Genomic DNA, 18,094 nt, shown 5'->3' with positions numbered 1-18,094 from the left:
CAAATATTTTGAACTACAACTCCCATCAGCTCCATTTGCTTGCCTGCTGGGAATGAGAGTCTTGAGAGCCATAAGGTCATATGGAAGCCCATCAGCCATGAATGGTAGTGCCACCAGGGTGGAAGGAAGGAAGGAAGGAAGGAAGGAAGGAAGGAAGGAAGGAAGGAAAAAGGAGGGGTTACCAGGATCCTGGCAGGCCATACTTCACGGCTGGTGGCCTATATTTAGTTCCACTTAGTTGTGGAGACCTGCACTAAATGTTCAATGCTTTGAGCAACACAAATCTTTCCTAAACTCATCCTTCTGTTATCTTAAATAAAAAATAAGGGTTCTTTTTTCAAAACAAAGCAGCAATAGGTTTAGAGCACTTTTTCGAATTGGTTTTGATAGTCTAATTCACAGGCACAGGAAAGTTTCTGTCCTCTAAAAATGCTATCAATATTAAGAGATTTGTCAAAGCAATAAATAATATTCTGTACACTGATTAATAAAATATGCACTTTCCACATTTTTTTATTTTTATTTTTTTATCTCAGTTGCATCATGGCCAATAATTGTAATGGAACAAATAATGTTCTATAAAATAAATATTAAAAGTGAGTCCCGAGGCCAGAAAAATTGTCAAACAAATGTCACTTTTTACAACTACTGTACTGAAGTTGGTACTCTGATTGTTGTTCATGCTACTTGAGACAGTAAAGAGGTTGTAACTCAGTTTTAATAGCTTTTAAAAAAAGAAACCCTTGCCCATTATAATGGGCCTTTTCTTGACACACACATTTAAAATGTTACCATTTGGAGTGCACAATTAATTTATTTAAACAAATGTATGTACAAGGAGAAGGAAGGGAGAACACTACAGAATTCATTACGATGGCTGCATGCATTTGGCGGGTGTGATACTCCCAGCTGGTCTTCTTAGCAATGGGACATGAAGTGAAAACTAGGAAAAATACTGAAGGTGATTCATTCCCATCACCACATGGAAGGATCCTCGTACCTGTAGCACAGAGAAAAACATATCCTGGTGCTCAGTGAGAGAGTAGAAATATTTAAACTGTTTTTCAGGACTACTATAAGTTCACTCAAAGACATATATGATGAGTTACCACGTGCAACCCAATTCATAGACAAGGAGGGATACAAGTGAGATTTGTACACCGAATAATGGAAATAATAGTTTTATATTAAGGACGTTCTAGGTTGAATCCAGTGAAATCCTTGCATGAGCAGACCAATTTCTGCTTGCACCACAGAACTTCTCTTCCTTCTCCACCCTCCCACATGCACTGCCCTGAATCTGTTCTGGTAGATTTGGGAAGTACCCAGAGCACATGGGGTCCAGTGGCACACAGAGAGAGAAGTTCTGTGGTGTGAGGAGGAGATGTTTTGCTCAGACAATGGCTTTGTTGGATGCAGGGACAGATGGATGAGGAGCCCAAGAAGAACTTTCACAGAGGAGGATGCTGTTCAACACAGGATGAGCCGAGTGTCTGAAGGCTTTGGTGTTAATTTCCTAGGAAGGCATGGAAGACACATCACCTGCCCATATATATCATGCGCCTTCTTCCTGGAAAGGAGAGTCCTCCACTCTGATTTAGGCATCTGAATTTAATCCTACTGTAATGCAGCCAATCCAGTAAAATCATTGGTTTCTATACCATTGAAGAAGGCCACATGGTTGAAATGCACCTGGGAACTGAATTGTTACTTTTTTATCTTTAATTTACTTTAAAATATTCGTAGGCCACTTCTCAGGGCAAGTGGCTTTCCAACAGCAAAAGAAAAAAGTAATAAAAATAGAAGTCAGCAACACGAATAATAAAAAACAACAAATGTATTTGAAATCAAAAGACCAATAGAACATAGCATTGCTCACCATATTAGTTGGTGACTAGACTTATTTCTCTCTGTCTGTGTTGCAGATAATCACATTATTTTGTTAACAATGTGTTGAAAATCGGATTCTGTGTATGTGTGTGTAATATTCTAGTTTTCCCTTTAAAGTTTGATTATGTGCAAGCTGCAGTAGATGAAGTAAAAACTGTTGAATTATATTATAAAGGATTGTTCCTTGCTCTGAAGTGAGTCTCACTACTGGCTGGTATCTGACTAAGTCTTCCTTAGTGTAGACCCATTGAAACCAATGGACTTAAGTTAGTCAAATTCAGCTAATTTTAAACATGCATTTTTCACAGAATTCTTGAGCGCTTGCTTAGCTCTCTGCCATTGAAGCCACTGGCTTAGCTTTGACAGAACATCATCCTGTTTGAATAAGGTAGATGCAGGATGGCTTGGATGAAATTATATTCAGAGGGAGGGAGGGAGACAGAAGATATTTGCAATTCATTAAAGCCCAGTTCTTCGTGTAACACTCTGTACGTTTGTACCACAATTGCAGAATCTCTAGTATCTATAGCTCTATTCTGGCATTATTTGGTTCAATGTTTGTCAACATAGGACAGGCACAGGCAAACTCGGCTCTCCAGATGTTTTGGGACTACAATTCCCATCATCCCCGACCACTGGTCCTGTTAGCTAGGGATGGTGGGAGTTGTAGTTCCAAAACATCTGGAGGGCCGAGTTTGCCTATGCCTGACATAGGAGCAAGGAGTGTGGTCATGTTGAGTAGACCCCCTTTGGACAATGTATGTTCCTTCCTCAACAACTGTGTGTACAGCATGGTGGTACACAGGGTGGAGAACATCACATGTATAAGTTGTATGCCTGAAGGCTTCCCAGAGATCTGGAACCCTACGGTTCTAGATCTTGGAGAACCCTTGTGCATACAACTATACATGGAAAGTCCCGATTCCCTACAGCCATTCATGGTTGTTGGGGGAGAAGCATGCAATGTTGTGGGTGGGGTAATTCATCATGGTCCTACTATTTGGTCTCACATCGATGAAGATTTATGCAAACTTTTTGGCATGTAAAAAGTTTTGAATGTAAACTTCAACAAATTCTATAGTAACTCCCCCTCCCCCTGCCCTTTAGCTTTAAAGCAGGGGTCCAGAACTGGATACGGTTCTAGAATGTGCAAAGTAAAAAATAACCTCTTATTTGTTCAATATTTCTTTTTCTTTTTTTACAAAAAGAAGGGTTGGTAGTTTAGAGCAAGGGCTTAAGCAACTCAGTGATAATAATGATCACAAAAAGACTTTTATACGTACCTAGATCTAGGAATATTTTCTGTGCTTTCTCTCAACAAGAGGTCGGAGAGCAGTGTCTCTGGGCTGGATCGCTTTCCATACCTGTTGAATCAGTTTTGTTTTTAAATAAGAAGTATCTTAAAAACAGATTAAGTTGAAACATGTAAAAACATGACGAGAATTAAGTCAAATGTGTTGCCTGGTGCTTCAACCACACAGCACTTTCCTCAAATTTCCCATATAATGCAGTGTGAACACGCATAAGGCCATAGTTCTGTGGTAGAAGCACATCTGCTGCTTGTAGGCATCTCCCTGGCTTCTCTACTAAAAGGACCAGGTAGCAACCAATGTGAAAGACCCCTGCCTGAGACCCCAGAGCAGATGCCCACCCAGATGTTGCTAGACCAGAAGAGGATCATCTGGTGGGGTGAAGCCACAGCAATAGCCTCCTGGCCGTAGCATTGAACTCTTGTGCTTTCTTCTCCACCCTTCCCCACAAGTCACAAGCTGTTATCAAGTTGGTTCCAATAATCTGCACTTTCAGTTTTGTTGTTATCCTGGTATGGTGAGCATGGCTAAAGAGTTAGTGCAAGTCAACTAATTTGAGTTTTGCTTCTTTGAATTACACTGGCTGGTGGGGCAGCTATTATAGCTTGCTAACAATGCGTTGGGTACTGTGCAGAAGAGAAGTCATGCATTACTAAAAACCAGTGCTTTTTTTCAGGGTGTATTCAAGGGTACGCAGTACCGGCACCTTTTTTTTTTTTTTTTTTTAGATGAAAAGCACTGGTTAAAAGTGTAGCACTTACTGTAACAACTTCATGGTAAGTACCAGCACTTATATTTCTAGAAAAAAAGCACTGACTAAAACCACTTATCAATTTTCTTGGTCTAATCCCCTATAGAGCTGAATTTATTTATTTTTTAGTGCGGGAGTGATGGGTAAAAGAGAGGTTTTTTTAATAAAAAAAAAAGACAATACCTTATTCAACAAGGGACACTTTGTTCAAAGACGTGAGACAGACAGAGGAAAAAACTGAAAGCATCTAACTCACACAGATAAAATTCACAATGATCCTTGGTACATAACAATCAGAATGCTAAAAAATGTAACTGCTTGAAATTTCCAGAGGGCACAAAACACTACAGCTTGACTTTTGTGTGCTTCATTGTGTGAGGAATACAGACTGTGAAGAGTGTTGGGAGGGCTACACAGTGTTGGGAGTTGCGTTCAGAAGGCTGGCTTTGTACTTTTCTCAGATAAAGCAAACTTTCTTCAACACCATCGCCTCCCTCTTACTAAACTGGCAGGGGAAGGGAGTGGCATTCTGCGGTTCTCCCCGGTGCCAAAATATATTGGGTTGGCCCGACACATGACTCTCCCAGCTCCTCCACCATCTTGCTGCTGTTCTCCACTTTCCAGCAGTGGCTGTGTGAAGCACCTACTCCAGAATCATAGCATTGTAGAGTTGGAAGGGACCCTGAGGATCATCTAGTCCAACCCCCTGCAATAAAGGAATATGCAGCTGTCCCATATGAGAATAGGATGGTACGCACCCTGGAATTGATCTCTTTCAGCTTCTGCCTTCTGGAAGAAGGTACAGGGTTATAAAGACTAGGACTAGCCGCCTGAGAAACAGTTTTTATCCAAACGCGATTTTGGTTGACGCGGGTGGCGCTGTGGGTAAAAGCCTCAGCGCCTAGGGCTTGCCGATTGAAAGGTCGCGGTTCGAATCCCCGCAGCGGGGTGCGCTCCCGCTGCTCGGTCCCAGCGCCTGCCAACCTAGCAGTTCGAAAGCACCCCCGGGTGCAAGTAGATAAATAGGGACCGCTTACTAGCGGGAAGGTAAACGGTGTTTCCGTGTGCGGCTCTGGCTCGCCAGAGCAGCGATGTCACGCTGGCCACGTGACCCGGAAGTGTCTCCGGACAGCGCTGGCCCCCGGCCTCTTGAGTGAGATGGGCGCACAACCCTAGAGTCTGTCAAGACTGGCCCGTACGGGCAGGGGTATCTTTACCTTTACTTAAGGTAATCTCTGTGGGAGTATATTGTATTTAATTATGGGGTATCAGAGTTTTTAGGGGTTAACCAGGCTAGGATAGCTGGGATAGCAGGCTTGTTGGTTTTTGAATGTCTGATGTATATTTTTTTCAATTTTGTTTTTTCTATGTGGGACAATGACAATAAAGATTATCGTATTGTATTAAACCTGCAACCTTGGCATTATCAGCAGCATGCTCTAACCAACTGAGCTATTGCTCACTTCTCTTAGAACGCATTTGCCCTGTTTTATTTGTTGCGTTTAAAAAAACCCAATCCCATCCTTCCCTCAAGGAGCCCAGGCTGATCACATAATTCCATCTTCCTCACAACAAGCCTGGGAAGGAGGGAGGGAAGGAGGGAGGGAGGGAGGTTAGGTTTTGAGTGTGTTACTAGAAGTAATATGTATGCCATATATCATTCAGCCTTACAGAAACCAAAGTTCCTATTTTCCAGAGAGGGAGCAGAGGCTGAAAGACGGAATTTTAAAACCCTCTAGTCTTTGGAGGGGGGGTATATTGTGGCATACCTGAGAGGGCAGAAGTACAATTTATTAAACATGTACAGTGATACCTCCGGTTACGTAAACTTCGGGATGCGAAAGCGGCAAACCCGAAAGTATTTTACCAGGTTTTGCCATGTGCAGAAGCGGTCCTCAGGTTGAGGAAACCTCGGGATCTGACCGGACCTCCAGAACAGATCCCATCCGCAACCGGAGGTACCACTGTATTAGAATTCCCGTGGTACTGTAGAACAAAGTCTAACTAAGCCCAACAAACAGTCTCCAGAGGACTAGAAAAATAAATGCCGTATTTTTTGCACCATAACACTCACTTTTTTCCTCCTAGAAAGTAAGGGGAATTGTCTGTGCATGTTATGGAGGGAATGCCTACGGGTGGCATGCCTACGGATTTTCCTCCTCTAAAAACTACGTGCGTGTTATGGTCGGGTGCGTGTTATAGAGCGAAAAATACGGTAAATCCCAGTCAGAAGATCCTGGGAAGCTCGAAACCAGGACAAGATGGGGATAAACATCCCCTGCTTGTCTCATTTGACCATTGATGGACACGACCATGTTAATGGCACGGGAAGGCCCATAGCTCAGTGATAGAGGACATTCACTGCTTGAAAAACTTCCTGGATCCAATCCCCAACTTTGCTAGGTAGGGCTCAAAAAGACCTACAGTGGTACCTTCGTTCCCAAATGGCATAGTTGCCAAACAAATCAGCTCCCGAACACCCCAAACCTGGAAGTAAGTGTTCCTGTTTTTGAACATTTTTCGGAAACCGAACGTCTGCTTCAGCTTGAGCTCGGAAAGCTCCTGCAGCCAATGGAAAGCTTATATCTGAAACCTTGGAGAGCCAGTCAGTCTGGGTAGCAGATAATACTGAACTACAGGGACCAGTGGTCTGACTGAGTATAATAAGTCTTCTTCCTGCACTTCCAATAACCTATTTTCAGTATTATTATTTAAAAAAAAAACATTTTCCCCATTTCAATGGTACATACTAGCTTCACTATAACAAAGGCATTCCCTTTTGCATTTAGCCAATGAGATTTCTTTATGCCATACAGACAAAGCATTTCTGAAGTGAAGAATATGAAGAGAACCAGCTGCTTTAATCAACCACCCATACAATAATTTAATGAAGCATAATGCTAAATTCAAATGTTCTCTAGCCCCAAATGATCTGAGGCTTGCTTCTGCTTCCTTTCTCCGGTGAATTGAGACATGGCCAGAGCTCCAGCGATAGAATGAGTTAATATCCTTAAGGAAAATGCCTGGGCTTTTTATATTAGTTTACCAAATTAAGACTCTGATCCCGCTGCCCATTATGAGCCAAAACCCTCGTTGATGTCAATTAATAGTACTTCTGGATGATGTCTTTCACAATAAAGAGGAGATTCAGCTGCAGTAAATATAATGGAATTCAAGCAAAATTGCCACCCACTCTTGCTTGAATGCCATAAACCAGGGCCCCAATTTAAAAGGGGAAAAACAGCTCTAATACCATGAGACTCGGTTCATTTGTTAGGTTGCATCTTGCAGTCCCAAAACAGATGTGTTCTCTAGAATTCCTCCCTCACCATGAGATAATTTTTTAACCTAATAATAATAATAATGTATTATTTATACCCCGCCCATCTGGCTGGGTTTTCCCAGCCACTGTGGGCCGCTCCCAACAGAACACCAGTAACAATAATAAAAAAGCAACAACATCAAACATTAAAGCTTCCCTAAACAGGGCTGCCTTCAGATGTCTTCTAAAAGTCAGATGGTTGTTTATTTCCTTGACATCTGAAGGGAGGGCATTCCACAAGGTGAGTGCCACTACTGAGAAGGCCCTCTGTCTGGTTCAACAAGGAGTCTTATGGAACTATTTTTAAAAGAACAAACTGGAAACCTACCTTTGCCTGTGGTTTGTTTGTTTTAACATCATCTCATGAGTGAATAACCCTAACCGACCCTATGTCTGTTGACTCGGAAGGAAGTCCTATTGAATTCCATGGGGTTTACTCCTCAGAGGTATGTAGCTGCTTGGGATGGCAGCCAAAGACTGTTTTGATTTCTAGTTCTAGTCTTTGATTTCCAAGAAGAACCGATGTTGGCAAGATGCTTTTACTAGAGGTGGATTCAGATGATCATGTTATTTGTGGAATGATTGCCAGGGATCGGGGCAAAATTTGGTTCGCTTCACTATGCAATTCACAGTTCCTGAACCAACAGGCCAACTGAATGTGATGCAGCTGTGCTATCCAGCTCACACTCTGCCTCCACTGTCTGAGACAGCAAAGCTTCTAAATTGCAGTTGCTGGAAACCACAGAAGTGGGTCTTGCCTGGGGGCTTCTCGCCACTGTGTGAAAAGGATGTGGGGCTAGATGGGCCATTGGCCTACTCCAGCAGTTCCATAAGACTCCTTGTTGAACCAGGCAGAGGGCCTTCTCGGGAGTGGCGCCCACCCTGCGGAAGGCCCTCCCTTTAGATGTCAAGGAAATAAACAACTATCTGACTTTTAGAAGACATCTGAAGGCAGCCCTGTTTAGGGAAGCTTTTAATGTTTGATGTTGTTGCTTTTTTATTATTGTTATGTTCTCTCCTCTGAATGTTATGGTGCAGTTCTCCAACCCAAAGACAGGCACAAGACTGTGCATAGCTCAGGAGGGAGCACAAAAATGCATGTATACATTATGTTGCAGAAAACATGTGCTTTAAATGGGCCTTGAATGTGTGGGGTGAACGCAGCCGACGTCACAAATCCAACATCACTGACAGGCACTGCTGGAGTTTCATTAACTGCTAGAGTGCTGCTGAGCCATGTCTCATGGGGAGAAAGAAGAGGCTGTGGGCTGGGCTGAAAGCAAAGCTTTTGAGCTGCAAAAATCTACCAGTATGGTTTTTTTTGGGGGGGGGCACACTCTTCTTGTTGCTGGTAAGGGGTGTTTGAATGTTCTGTTGTAAGAAACGCTTTTGAGATATTTCTCATGGTGTAAGATATCTGGCACATAGAAATCCCTCAGAGGGTATGTTCACAATGTACACACCAGAAGGCCCTGCATTATGGGGATTAAATGGGTTATTTCTGTTAGAATTCCTGCTCCGTGACTGCAGTCATGGGATTGTTGTCTTTCACATGACCGTATATGTTTTGACTCCACAGAGTGGGAAGTGATGGAGACAGGATGTTTGTGTTACTGTGTTCCGTGAAGTGGGACTATTGTCCTTTGTTCTTTTTCCCTTTGCTGTCTGATGCTAGAGAGAGAGGGAGCCATGTTGCAGGGCTTTATATGTAAATAAAATAGATTAGCCAAAATACTGAGTTGCTGAGGTCTGTCACGCATGATGTGGATCCCTAAGTGTGCCAGTGTCGGTTGGCGACGGTCGCTGTGACATTCGGGCTGAAGAAAGCTTTTGAAGCTCCCGAACGAAAGACCAGGAGGGAGAGAACATGGCAGTTGGGCATGTGTCACTGCCAGGGTCCTACTCGAGTGTAGGCTGAACTCCTGACAATTTCTGTATGTTGCTGGTCTGGCTGTTCCTCTACCACTACAGCCCTAAGCCTGTATAGGTGATTCTTGGAAACCAAACAAGGCACAGAGGATGAGATCTGGTTGGAAAGCCAGCTTCTCCCCTCTATCTGTTGCATCATCTCCCACTGTGGGAAACACTCAGATGAGAGATGAATCAGACCAGAGGCCCATCGAGTCAAGCAATCTGCATTTGCAGCTACCACCCAAACACCCATGGGAAGCCCACAAGCAGGGCTTGAGCAGAGTGGCACTCTCCCACTCAGGATCTTCTCATCACGATACCACCTTCAACACTGAAGGCAGTATATAGCCATCATGGTTAGTCACCATTGAGAGCCTGATCCCGCCCCCACCTCCTGAAGTTTTCCGATTGCCTTTTTTTTAAGCCATTAAAGTTGGCAGCCATCACTGCATTTTGTGGCAATGAATTCCATAGCTCAACTATGCCCTCAGCCTTTCAGCATTCAGCTTCGTTGAGTGATCTGGGCTGTACATTATGTGAGAGGAAGAAAATTGTCTCCCATTCTGCTTTCGCTACGCTATGCACAATTTGGCAAACTTCATTCACATCCACCTTTGCTCTCCTTTTTTCTACAAAACCCCAAACCTTGTAGCCTGTTCACTTGGATCCTATCAAAGGAACAGAGGGACGCAGGGCTGAGATCCTGAATTGCTAGAGGCGTAGCAAGGCATGGATCTTTCTCCTCCAGCTTGTGTCTTCTTCTACAAAAGGAGATGAGGGCTTGAAACAGACAGAGGTTTGGTATTCCCATTTGTTTCTTGTTTGCCTTATAGGAGTTCTTTGTTGAAAAGTGGTACATTCCACCCTCTCTTAAAACCTTTTCACATGCAAGGCTTTAACCAGGTTTTGTTTTAATTGTTCCATAATGGAAATGTACAACTTACGCTGGTTGTAATGTACATTTCACTTCAAAAAAAAAACCGACCTGTTTTCTATCCAAGATTAATATTTCCATACGGCAGAAATTGTGAATGGAAAGCTAAGGGTTGTTTTCCCCCCCAAAGTCTTCTGTAGAAGTGGTCTAATTAGACAAAATATACTGGTGGAAACACATTTTCTCACTTCGTCCTCTTCTTATACCTGGTACTTTGATGTGGATCAATTAATCTGAATCATAAAATTGTAACATCCCACCTCTGCTTAGAAATCTCCAAGGAAGGAGAGTCCATCACCTTCCAAGGGAGTCAGTTCCACTGTTGAACAGCTCTTATTCCATCACTTCTAAATGCTTTGCTATTTGTTCCTTACTAAGGAATGGTTCCTTATCTAGCATTAAAATGCTGTAAGGTATTCCTTTTTCAAGTTAATAAAGAAATACAGTTAGCTCCTTTCCTCTTCTTTTATTTCTCATTTTTTTTCACAACACACACAGTGACAGGGAGCTGGCTGTTCTGACCAGAGATGGACAAATCGGTCAATTTCAGTTTCTCTCTGTTCCTAATTTTTCCACTATTATGTTCTGTCCACCACATTTCTGCATCAGTCTGGCAAATATTTTTGTCAGCACGTTCGGATTTGCCTTTCTCCTAATATACACATTTTTGTATGCAGTTTTCCCTAATATAATGCAATTTTGTAAGCTTTTTTCACTAACGTATGCGTGTTTATGCACACTCTCACCTAATGCACCCATTTTCAGGTACGTGTTTTGGCATTACAAAGTCCTTTTTAAAAAAAAAATCATATTTCAAAGGATAGCTACATTTCAATTCACATGTTGCTTTCGGAAGTGTGAATCAGGTCGATTTGCATTAAAATATGAATCAAATTTCTCTCTCACCCAATTCCAGTGTGTGACATATATGCAATTTTCTTACAGTACCACAATCTGTTCCTCTTTTTTTTTTAGTTCTTCAAGTACCAAACCCTACAAAGGGCTGGATTTTCACACAAGGCTGGATTGTCCAGAAGAACAATCCTGACTTGCTCTTTGTATGAACACATGGAGAGAAGTGATAAAAATAAAAGGATGAGTGAATACAGGCAATAGTAAATATACCTGAAGAAATTGCAACGATTACTGGAAATTGCGCTTGTTATATCTAAAATCCATTGGCTCACATGGTAGACTTATTCTTGTGAGCACATGCCATTAAACTCCTTTTGATGAGAGGCTTTTCCAGTGGGCTCTTCATCGGGGGGTTTGGGGGGGCATATTTTATTGCACAGACACTAAATTACCAGTTTGCTAAGGCGTCTTTAACAAGATGAAATGATCATTCTGCCTTCTAATTCAATCCCCCCCCAACTGTGAGAGCACAGAACCAGTGGCAACCTAATTAAAACTATCTCCTCTGGTTTGAATAGTAACTCAATTAGGACATGAACCAAACCTGAACTGTGTTGTAATCACTTCCTGGGACTAAATAGAACAACATCTAATGACCATTTGAATTAAGTTATTGTGGGCATCCAAATGGAGAGATTATTCCTGGGAATTTTAGTTTTTATTTGAACTTTGAACTTGATGCCATAGCAGAATATCTCTCTTCCATCAACCAGGATGCAATCTTTTCCCCCCTTTTCCTAAAAGGATATTGCAGCCTAATCTTTATCATACATACATTCTAAAGGCCTGTAACTAAAGATATTTAATTTCTTCTCCTTCCATTTTTAAAAAATCCACTTTTTAACAGAAAATGCTTTAAAAGTGGAGAACAATGAAACCATTAATTACTATAAAATATAAGACAAAAATTATCCAAAATAGTCCAATAAGTGCATCAGAAAAAGGGATATATAATCCAAAGTTGTTTTTTTAAAAAAAACAAAAACAAAACCTTTTATATATATATAAAAAAATCTACTGCTTGCCTAAACAAAAATGTTTGAACTGTATGACTGAATGGATCAAGTTTCTGAACCTGCTGGATCTAAGGCAGCACAAGGCTCCTCTGATATAGGAACACAGGAATAAGTGTCATTGGAGAATGACTGAAGCATTTCTATAATGCATGCTCTTGTGACCAGCTTCCCAGAGAGGTTGCTAAATGGCATTTTTTGCACATTAAACAGTCCAAGCCTATGATGGTTTACTCAAATTATGAACGTATGGAACAAATATCCTGCCCTGCACTTTCTGCAACAAATCTCAGGCTTCTAGTCCTTACATTTATAGATACCTCCATTAGGCTGGAATGAAGGGGGAAGGAGTTTTAGAAGATGGGCTTTGCTTCCCATGGTGAACACCAGGGGTCGCCAATATGGTACTCTCCAGATGTGCGAATTCAACACCCATCTGCCCTCTCCAGCTTGGCCAATGGTCAGGGATGATGGGAGTTGTAGTCCAACAACATCTGGGAAGATCCAGGTTAAAAATAATTTGTTTCTCAATTTGATCCATTTACAAATTTACATGGTTTTGTATGTATTGTTTTTTTGTGCATTGTGACTTGCAGTTATTTTTATTGATTATTGTTTAGTAATTATGTAATGTAATTGTTAAGAGTGGATTTCTGTGTAATTATTATTTGCTGGTATTTTGAGAGTTATTTTTATTGGCTACTTTTATATTCTGATGGATTATTGAATATTACTTTATTTGATATGAGTTGCTTATTGTGTTTTTATTACGACATTTTTTGTATTGGAACAAATTATCATAAAGTGTGTGATCTTTTGTTTTTTTGTAAACTGCCTTGAGTATAGCAACATAGAAAGGCAGTATACAAATTAAAAGTGAAATGAAGTGAAAATGAAACATCAGCAGCCCTTTGAGGGGTGAGATTACCCAGTCATCAGCAGCAGCACCAACTGCACATCCACTGAGGGAAAAATAATAGCATTGCTTCGCACCTGAACTATTGCACTGCAACTATGAGGAACAGCTGTCTGCTTAAATTGCAACAGATGATCACTATTAGGAACGAGGAAGGATTAGGGTGATAATAGAAAAAATGCATGAATACAACATTTAGGAATGAACCACATCTGGATTCCCAGAAGTAAAGGGATGAGTAAATAGCAAGTATGCAAACACCCCTGAGTTTCCTATAGGCTCTAGGCTCCTATGCATTTAATTGTTGCGTAGAAGGGAAGATGTTCACCAAGTGCAGCTTGCCCTGCCATAGTGCTGCAGTAGTGTCAAATGTGCAATGGTAATAATAATAATAATAATAATAATAATAATAATAATAATAATAATAAATATTGCCTTTCTACACAAGAAAGTAGGACCTAATAGCAATTCAAGGTAAAAAATAAGCGATAGGCTGCATTTTTTCATTTTTATATTTCCATGCGGGATGAGTGGGTGTACCACTAGAGGAGGCATCCCCAAACTCAGCCCTCCAGCTGTTTTGGGACTACAATTCCCATCATTCCTGACCACTGGTCCTGTTAGCTAGGGTTGATGGGAGTTGTAGTCCCAAAACGTCTGGAAGGCCAAGTTTGGGGGTGCCTGCACTAGAATGAGGCTGGGAGCCCTTCAAATATGTAGATCTTCCTATGTGCATTGCCCATTCTGGAACTGGGCAGGCTATAAATCAGGGATGGCTAAACAGTGGTCCTCCGTATCATGTTGGATGACGACTCCCATCATCCCTGACCACTGACAATGCTGATGGGAGCTGATGGGAGCGAGGATGCAACAACACTTGGGGAGGGGCACAGGTTAGCCACCCCTGATGAAACTCACGATGAAGAACTAACATTGTATCACATCCGGCAGTTGTATAATGGATCCATGATACGTGGTAGGTGTCCTTAACCATGACGTCGCTCTTGCCGCCCAGAGTGACGGTGGCGATGCCCCCCTTTGGCACCTACCTCTGTCGTGTGATGAGGTTGATGTAATGCCTCAGTGCCGAGTAGTATCTGGCCATGTCTTCTGCAGGAGCATCCTCGCCAGGGCTGTCCGGTTTGGATGGATATGCTTCTGCCAGAGTCCCCAGGCAGATCAGCAGGCACAGGGCAAGCGTCATCGCAGACAGCCACAACCGCATCATCCCTTGCATCTGTAGGAGACCAGGGGAGGATGCCGGGTGGAAGGGTGAGGCAAGGCAAGGCAAGGCAGAAAGCATCACATTAAATGTTTCTCGCTAACCATTGTTTTGGGGGCAGGGGCAAAAAGACAGTGAAAGGGGTGGTCCCCAGTCCCTTGTTGTATTCGGAAGAACCCATCAACTAGCAAAACTACTCTGATGTATTGAATATTGTAGGTCCTTGGCTAAATTTCTTCTAAAGCAAGACTTGCTGGGAGTTAGGTCTGCTTGGAGAACAAGCTAAATGACCACCTAGTGTGCCAATTGGTTGTAGTTTCTTAATGGGGAAGGATAAGTGTGGTTTGTAGGTTTTATGGTTTGAACCGACCGCACTGTGCCCCTCACTGGGGGAAAAAATGAAGGGGGCATAGACATCTTTTAAATAGCTAAATAAAATTAATGACTCAGGACATGCTCCAAGACTGCATCGTGGTGGTGTTGAAAATGGATTCTGGGAGCAAGTCGGAGCAAGGCAAACTAAATTCAGCCCTGTATTTCCCATATTTAGAATCAATATTAGACGACATTCCTTTTGGTTGTACGTTTGTTTGTTAATTAAAGCTTCAGAGGATTTTACAGAGTTCGTAAGTCGTTCTTTCATTTCTGCTGAGTAAAGAATAAATCTAGGAAGCTTAACAGCTTTCACATCCTTTCTCCAAGTACATTGCTTCAGTCAACATTCTGGTTTTAGTTTATTTTTTAGTCTCTCTTAAATTCTCTCTTAAAAATCAATCAATCAATCAATCAATCATGGAAATCCCAACAATCTTTCCCCAAGGTTCCTTTAGAAAAAAGAACAAACCCCACTGAACTGGCAAGTTTTTTTTCCTTTGGAGAAGGGAGTTTATGTTTGTAATAAGCAGTGTGGGGAAGAACTATTGGTTCCTCTGGCTCAGCGTTGTGGACAAAAGCAGGTGTTTTGCTCTGCCACTGAACTAGAAGACAATAGACAACAATTGATGGGCTCCAAATGTTATTATGCCCCAGATCAACCATTCGTGTTCCTCCTAGGGGTTCATCATCACCTTTCCCAGTGAAACGGCTCAAACAGCCAGTGTCCATAGGAAGGGAACTCCAATCCCTGAAAAGCAGGCAAACATGGGAAGGAAAAAGTTATTTTCACAAAGGGAATTTGTTTAAAATCCAGGAATGGCGACGGAGAACTTTCAAACCGACTGGCGGCATTAAGGACTTGAATTCTGTGGGACAAACCTATCCACCGATCTACTCAAAAGTTAGTCCCGTTGATCCCAGTGGGGCTTACTCCCGAGGAAGTGGGTACAGGCTGGCAGCCTTCTCCCGGAGCAAACTCTAACGCGAAGGAGGAGCGCGCGGAGAAAAAGTTGCAAGAAGCCTTGGAAACACGTCAAATCTTTGACGCGTGGAGAAAAGAGGGGAAACCCCGAAATGGGGAAAAAAATCTCCGCAGATTTAAGCACCGATGAGATTGGAAAGCGAAAGACAGTCGAGTTGAAACCCTAAAGAGGGGGCTTTTAGCAGATGGAGAGGAGAAGCGTCCTGGGAAACTTAGGAGGAGCAGGACAAACGGAGACCAAGAGAGATGGGGATGTGAGATGACGCGTGGGGAGGGGAGACGAGGACTCACCGTGTGTGTGGCTGAGGTTCTCTGGCAGTGCTGCTCCTCCGGAGTGTGGCTTGGGCGTCGCTTCCTTCGCGAAGTGGCTCCGCTCTCCAGTGTGGGGCTGCGCGCCTCGGCGAGGTTTTTTATGGCTTTTCCAGCAGGCGGGAGGGGCTTCGAGCGATCACGCAGCGCTGACTCCGAGGCCCCCCCCCCCCCCCCGTCTCCATCACCGCCTCTCCGCCTGCGCCCTCCTGCTGCCCTGGGATTGGCGATCGCTTGACATGGACATGGGGGGGGGGGGGACCAGGGAAGGGAGTGGAGGGGGAGAGGGAAGGAAAAGGGGTCCGTGGGAGAGTAGCCCGACTTGCCTCAGCCATCTCCAGCCAGGCGCCGCGCTAGAGGCCCCTCGATCACTCCAGAGAAAGTTTTTGGTTTGGTTTGGCCACTTCCCCCATCAATACACTCGCAGCAATTTAGTGGAGCCAAATTCCTTCCTTAGGGCATCCGGGAAGCTGGGGGGGATTTAGGGATCCTCACTCCATCCGTAAGGTCCGTATTGTTCAAGCTATGGTTTTCCCAGTAGTGATGTATGGAAGTGAGAGCTGGACCATAAAGAAGGCTGATTGCAGAAGGATTGATGCTTGTGAATTATGGTGCTGGAGGAGACTCTTGAGAGTCCCATGGACTGCAAGAAGATCAAACCTATCAATTCTTAAGGAAATCAGCCCTGAGTGCTCACTGGAAGGACAGATCCTGAAGCTGAGGCTCCAATACTTTGGCCACCTCATGAGAAGAGAAGACTCCCTGGAAAAGACCCTGATGTTGGGAAAGATGGAGGGCACAAGGAGAAGGGGACGACAGAGGACGAGATGGTTGGATAGTGTTCTCGAAGCTACCAGCATGAGTTTGACTAAACTGCAGGAGGCCGTGGAAGACAGGAGTGCCTGGCGTCCTCTGGTCCATGGGGTCACGAAGAGTCGGACACGACTAAACGACTAAACAACAACAACAACTCCATCCATGCCCCCTAAACAGAAAGAAATGGAGGGGAGCCATTTCATCAATGAGAACTAGGGACACTCAGATGTCTAGCTGGCAAAGCAGGATTTGAACGGAGGGCAAATAGCGCTACACACACACACACACACACACACACACACGAGTCTGTAGACTTCAAAGGGAGACTAAATGCTTTCCTGCTTGCACCGAGGAGATTCAAATGCTAGGACCTGACAGGCGGCATCTGAAAAGCTGCCCGCCCCCTTTCCCTCTTCCACTCCAACTTTGATCTCGAAGCAGAGAAGACAATGATCCCTAAGAGAGCTCAGCCCTTCTTGTAATCCCACGCGGCGGCTGCAGAGTGGCAAACGCACAAATCCGAAGATTGAGTCCTGCCAAATTTCGTCTGCAAAGCTCCCGCCAACTGAAGAGAGGCAAAGAAAGAGTCCTTCGCATTCCACGCAGATTTCACCAACATATCCCTAGACTTCACACATTACTTTTCGGACACAAGAGATTAATTTCCATTGGGGGGGGGAGCAGATGTGTGTCCTGAGTACATAAATGCATGTGCATAGCTATATATCAATTGTGGGAAGTCGTTAGTCCATTGAGCTCAGTATTGCCTTCACTGACTGGCAGTGATTCTCCCGTTTCAGACAGGAGACATTTCCTGGAGCTGCCAGTGAATCAGCCCAAGACCTTCTGCAAAGCAGATGTTCGTTGAGCTATGGACAAAGGAGTGACCACACAGGCTGCTTTCTTGGAAAAATCCATTCGCTAACCTGTGTTGTGATTCACGGTTCTAAAAGTGCAATTGTCTTTGGCTAATGAATACACCCATGCGCTGTTCCATACACAAAGCTCTCACATTTCAAGGGTATGCTTTCGTTACGTGCTGTATATGGGATACAGTTAATACACCCACTGAAATATGCAACGTGTGGCAAGGAATTCTTCGGGTTGATATTGCATCGAATGGCTAAATAGCAAACTGGTGTTTGTCCCGATTCCAATCAATGCCATAGAATGTGGAGACGTGAACAGGTGTGACATTGACACATGTCATCTGTGTGAGAAAGATGCTCCAGTTCTTGGGATCCTGTTTTCTGTACCTTGTGTGTAGACATTAGAACCACACACTGGATCCCAAATATAGCCACACCAATGATTCATATCATTGTGATAACTCACCAGGTGTTTTCAGTTTATTTCTTCATTCTTCTCCATTTATTTTTTTTAGCCATTCTTCAACTGAGATAAGAAATCACACTTGAAAATTCAATG

At 43.2% G+C, this 18,094-nt stretch overlaps 1 protein-coding gene across 1 annotated transcript; it reads right to left on the bottom strand.

Moving 5' to 3' along the window:
• Positions 1-484: 484 nt before the first annotated feature.
• On the bottom strand, positions 485-15,954 carry NPY (neuropeptide Y). Its single transcript, XM_028751195.2, has 4 exons — positions 15,833-15,954; positions 14,012-14,199; positions 3,174-3,254; positions 485-1,000 (listed from the first exon to the last, which is right to left on the bottom strand). The coding sequence occupies exons 2-4, from the start codon at positions 14,197-14,199 to the stop codon at positions 976-978; spliced, it is 294 nt and encodes a 97-aa protein (XP_028607028.1). The 5' UTR covers positions 15,833-15,954; the 3' UTR covers positions 485-975.
• Between the last annotated feature and the right edge of the window lie 2,140 nt (positions 15,955-18,094).

The sequence above is a fragment of the Podarcis muralis genome, chromosome 12 (assembly GCF_964188315.1).
Source record: "Podarcis muralis chromosome 12, rPodMur119.hap1.1, whole genome shotgun sequence".
Classification (NCBI taxonomy): domain Eukaryota; kingdom Metazoa; phylum Chordata; class Lepidosauria; order Squamata; family Lacertidae; genus Podarcis; species Podarcis muralis.
Note: the sequence above shows the minus strand (reverse complement) of the source record. Positions and strands in the feature narration are given on the sequence as shown.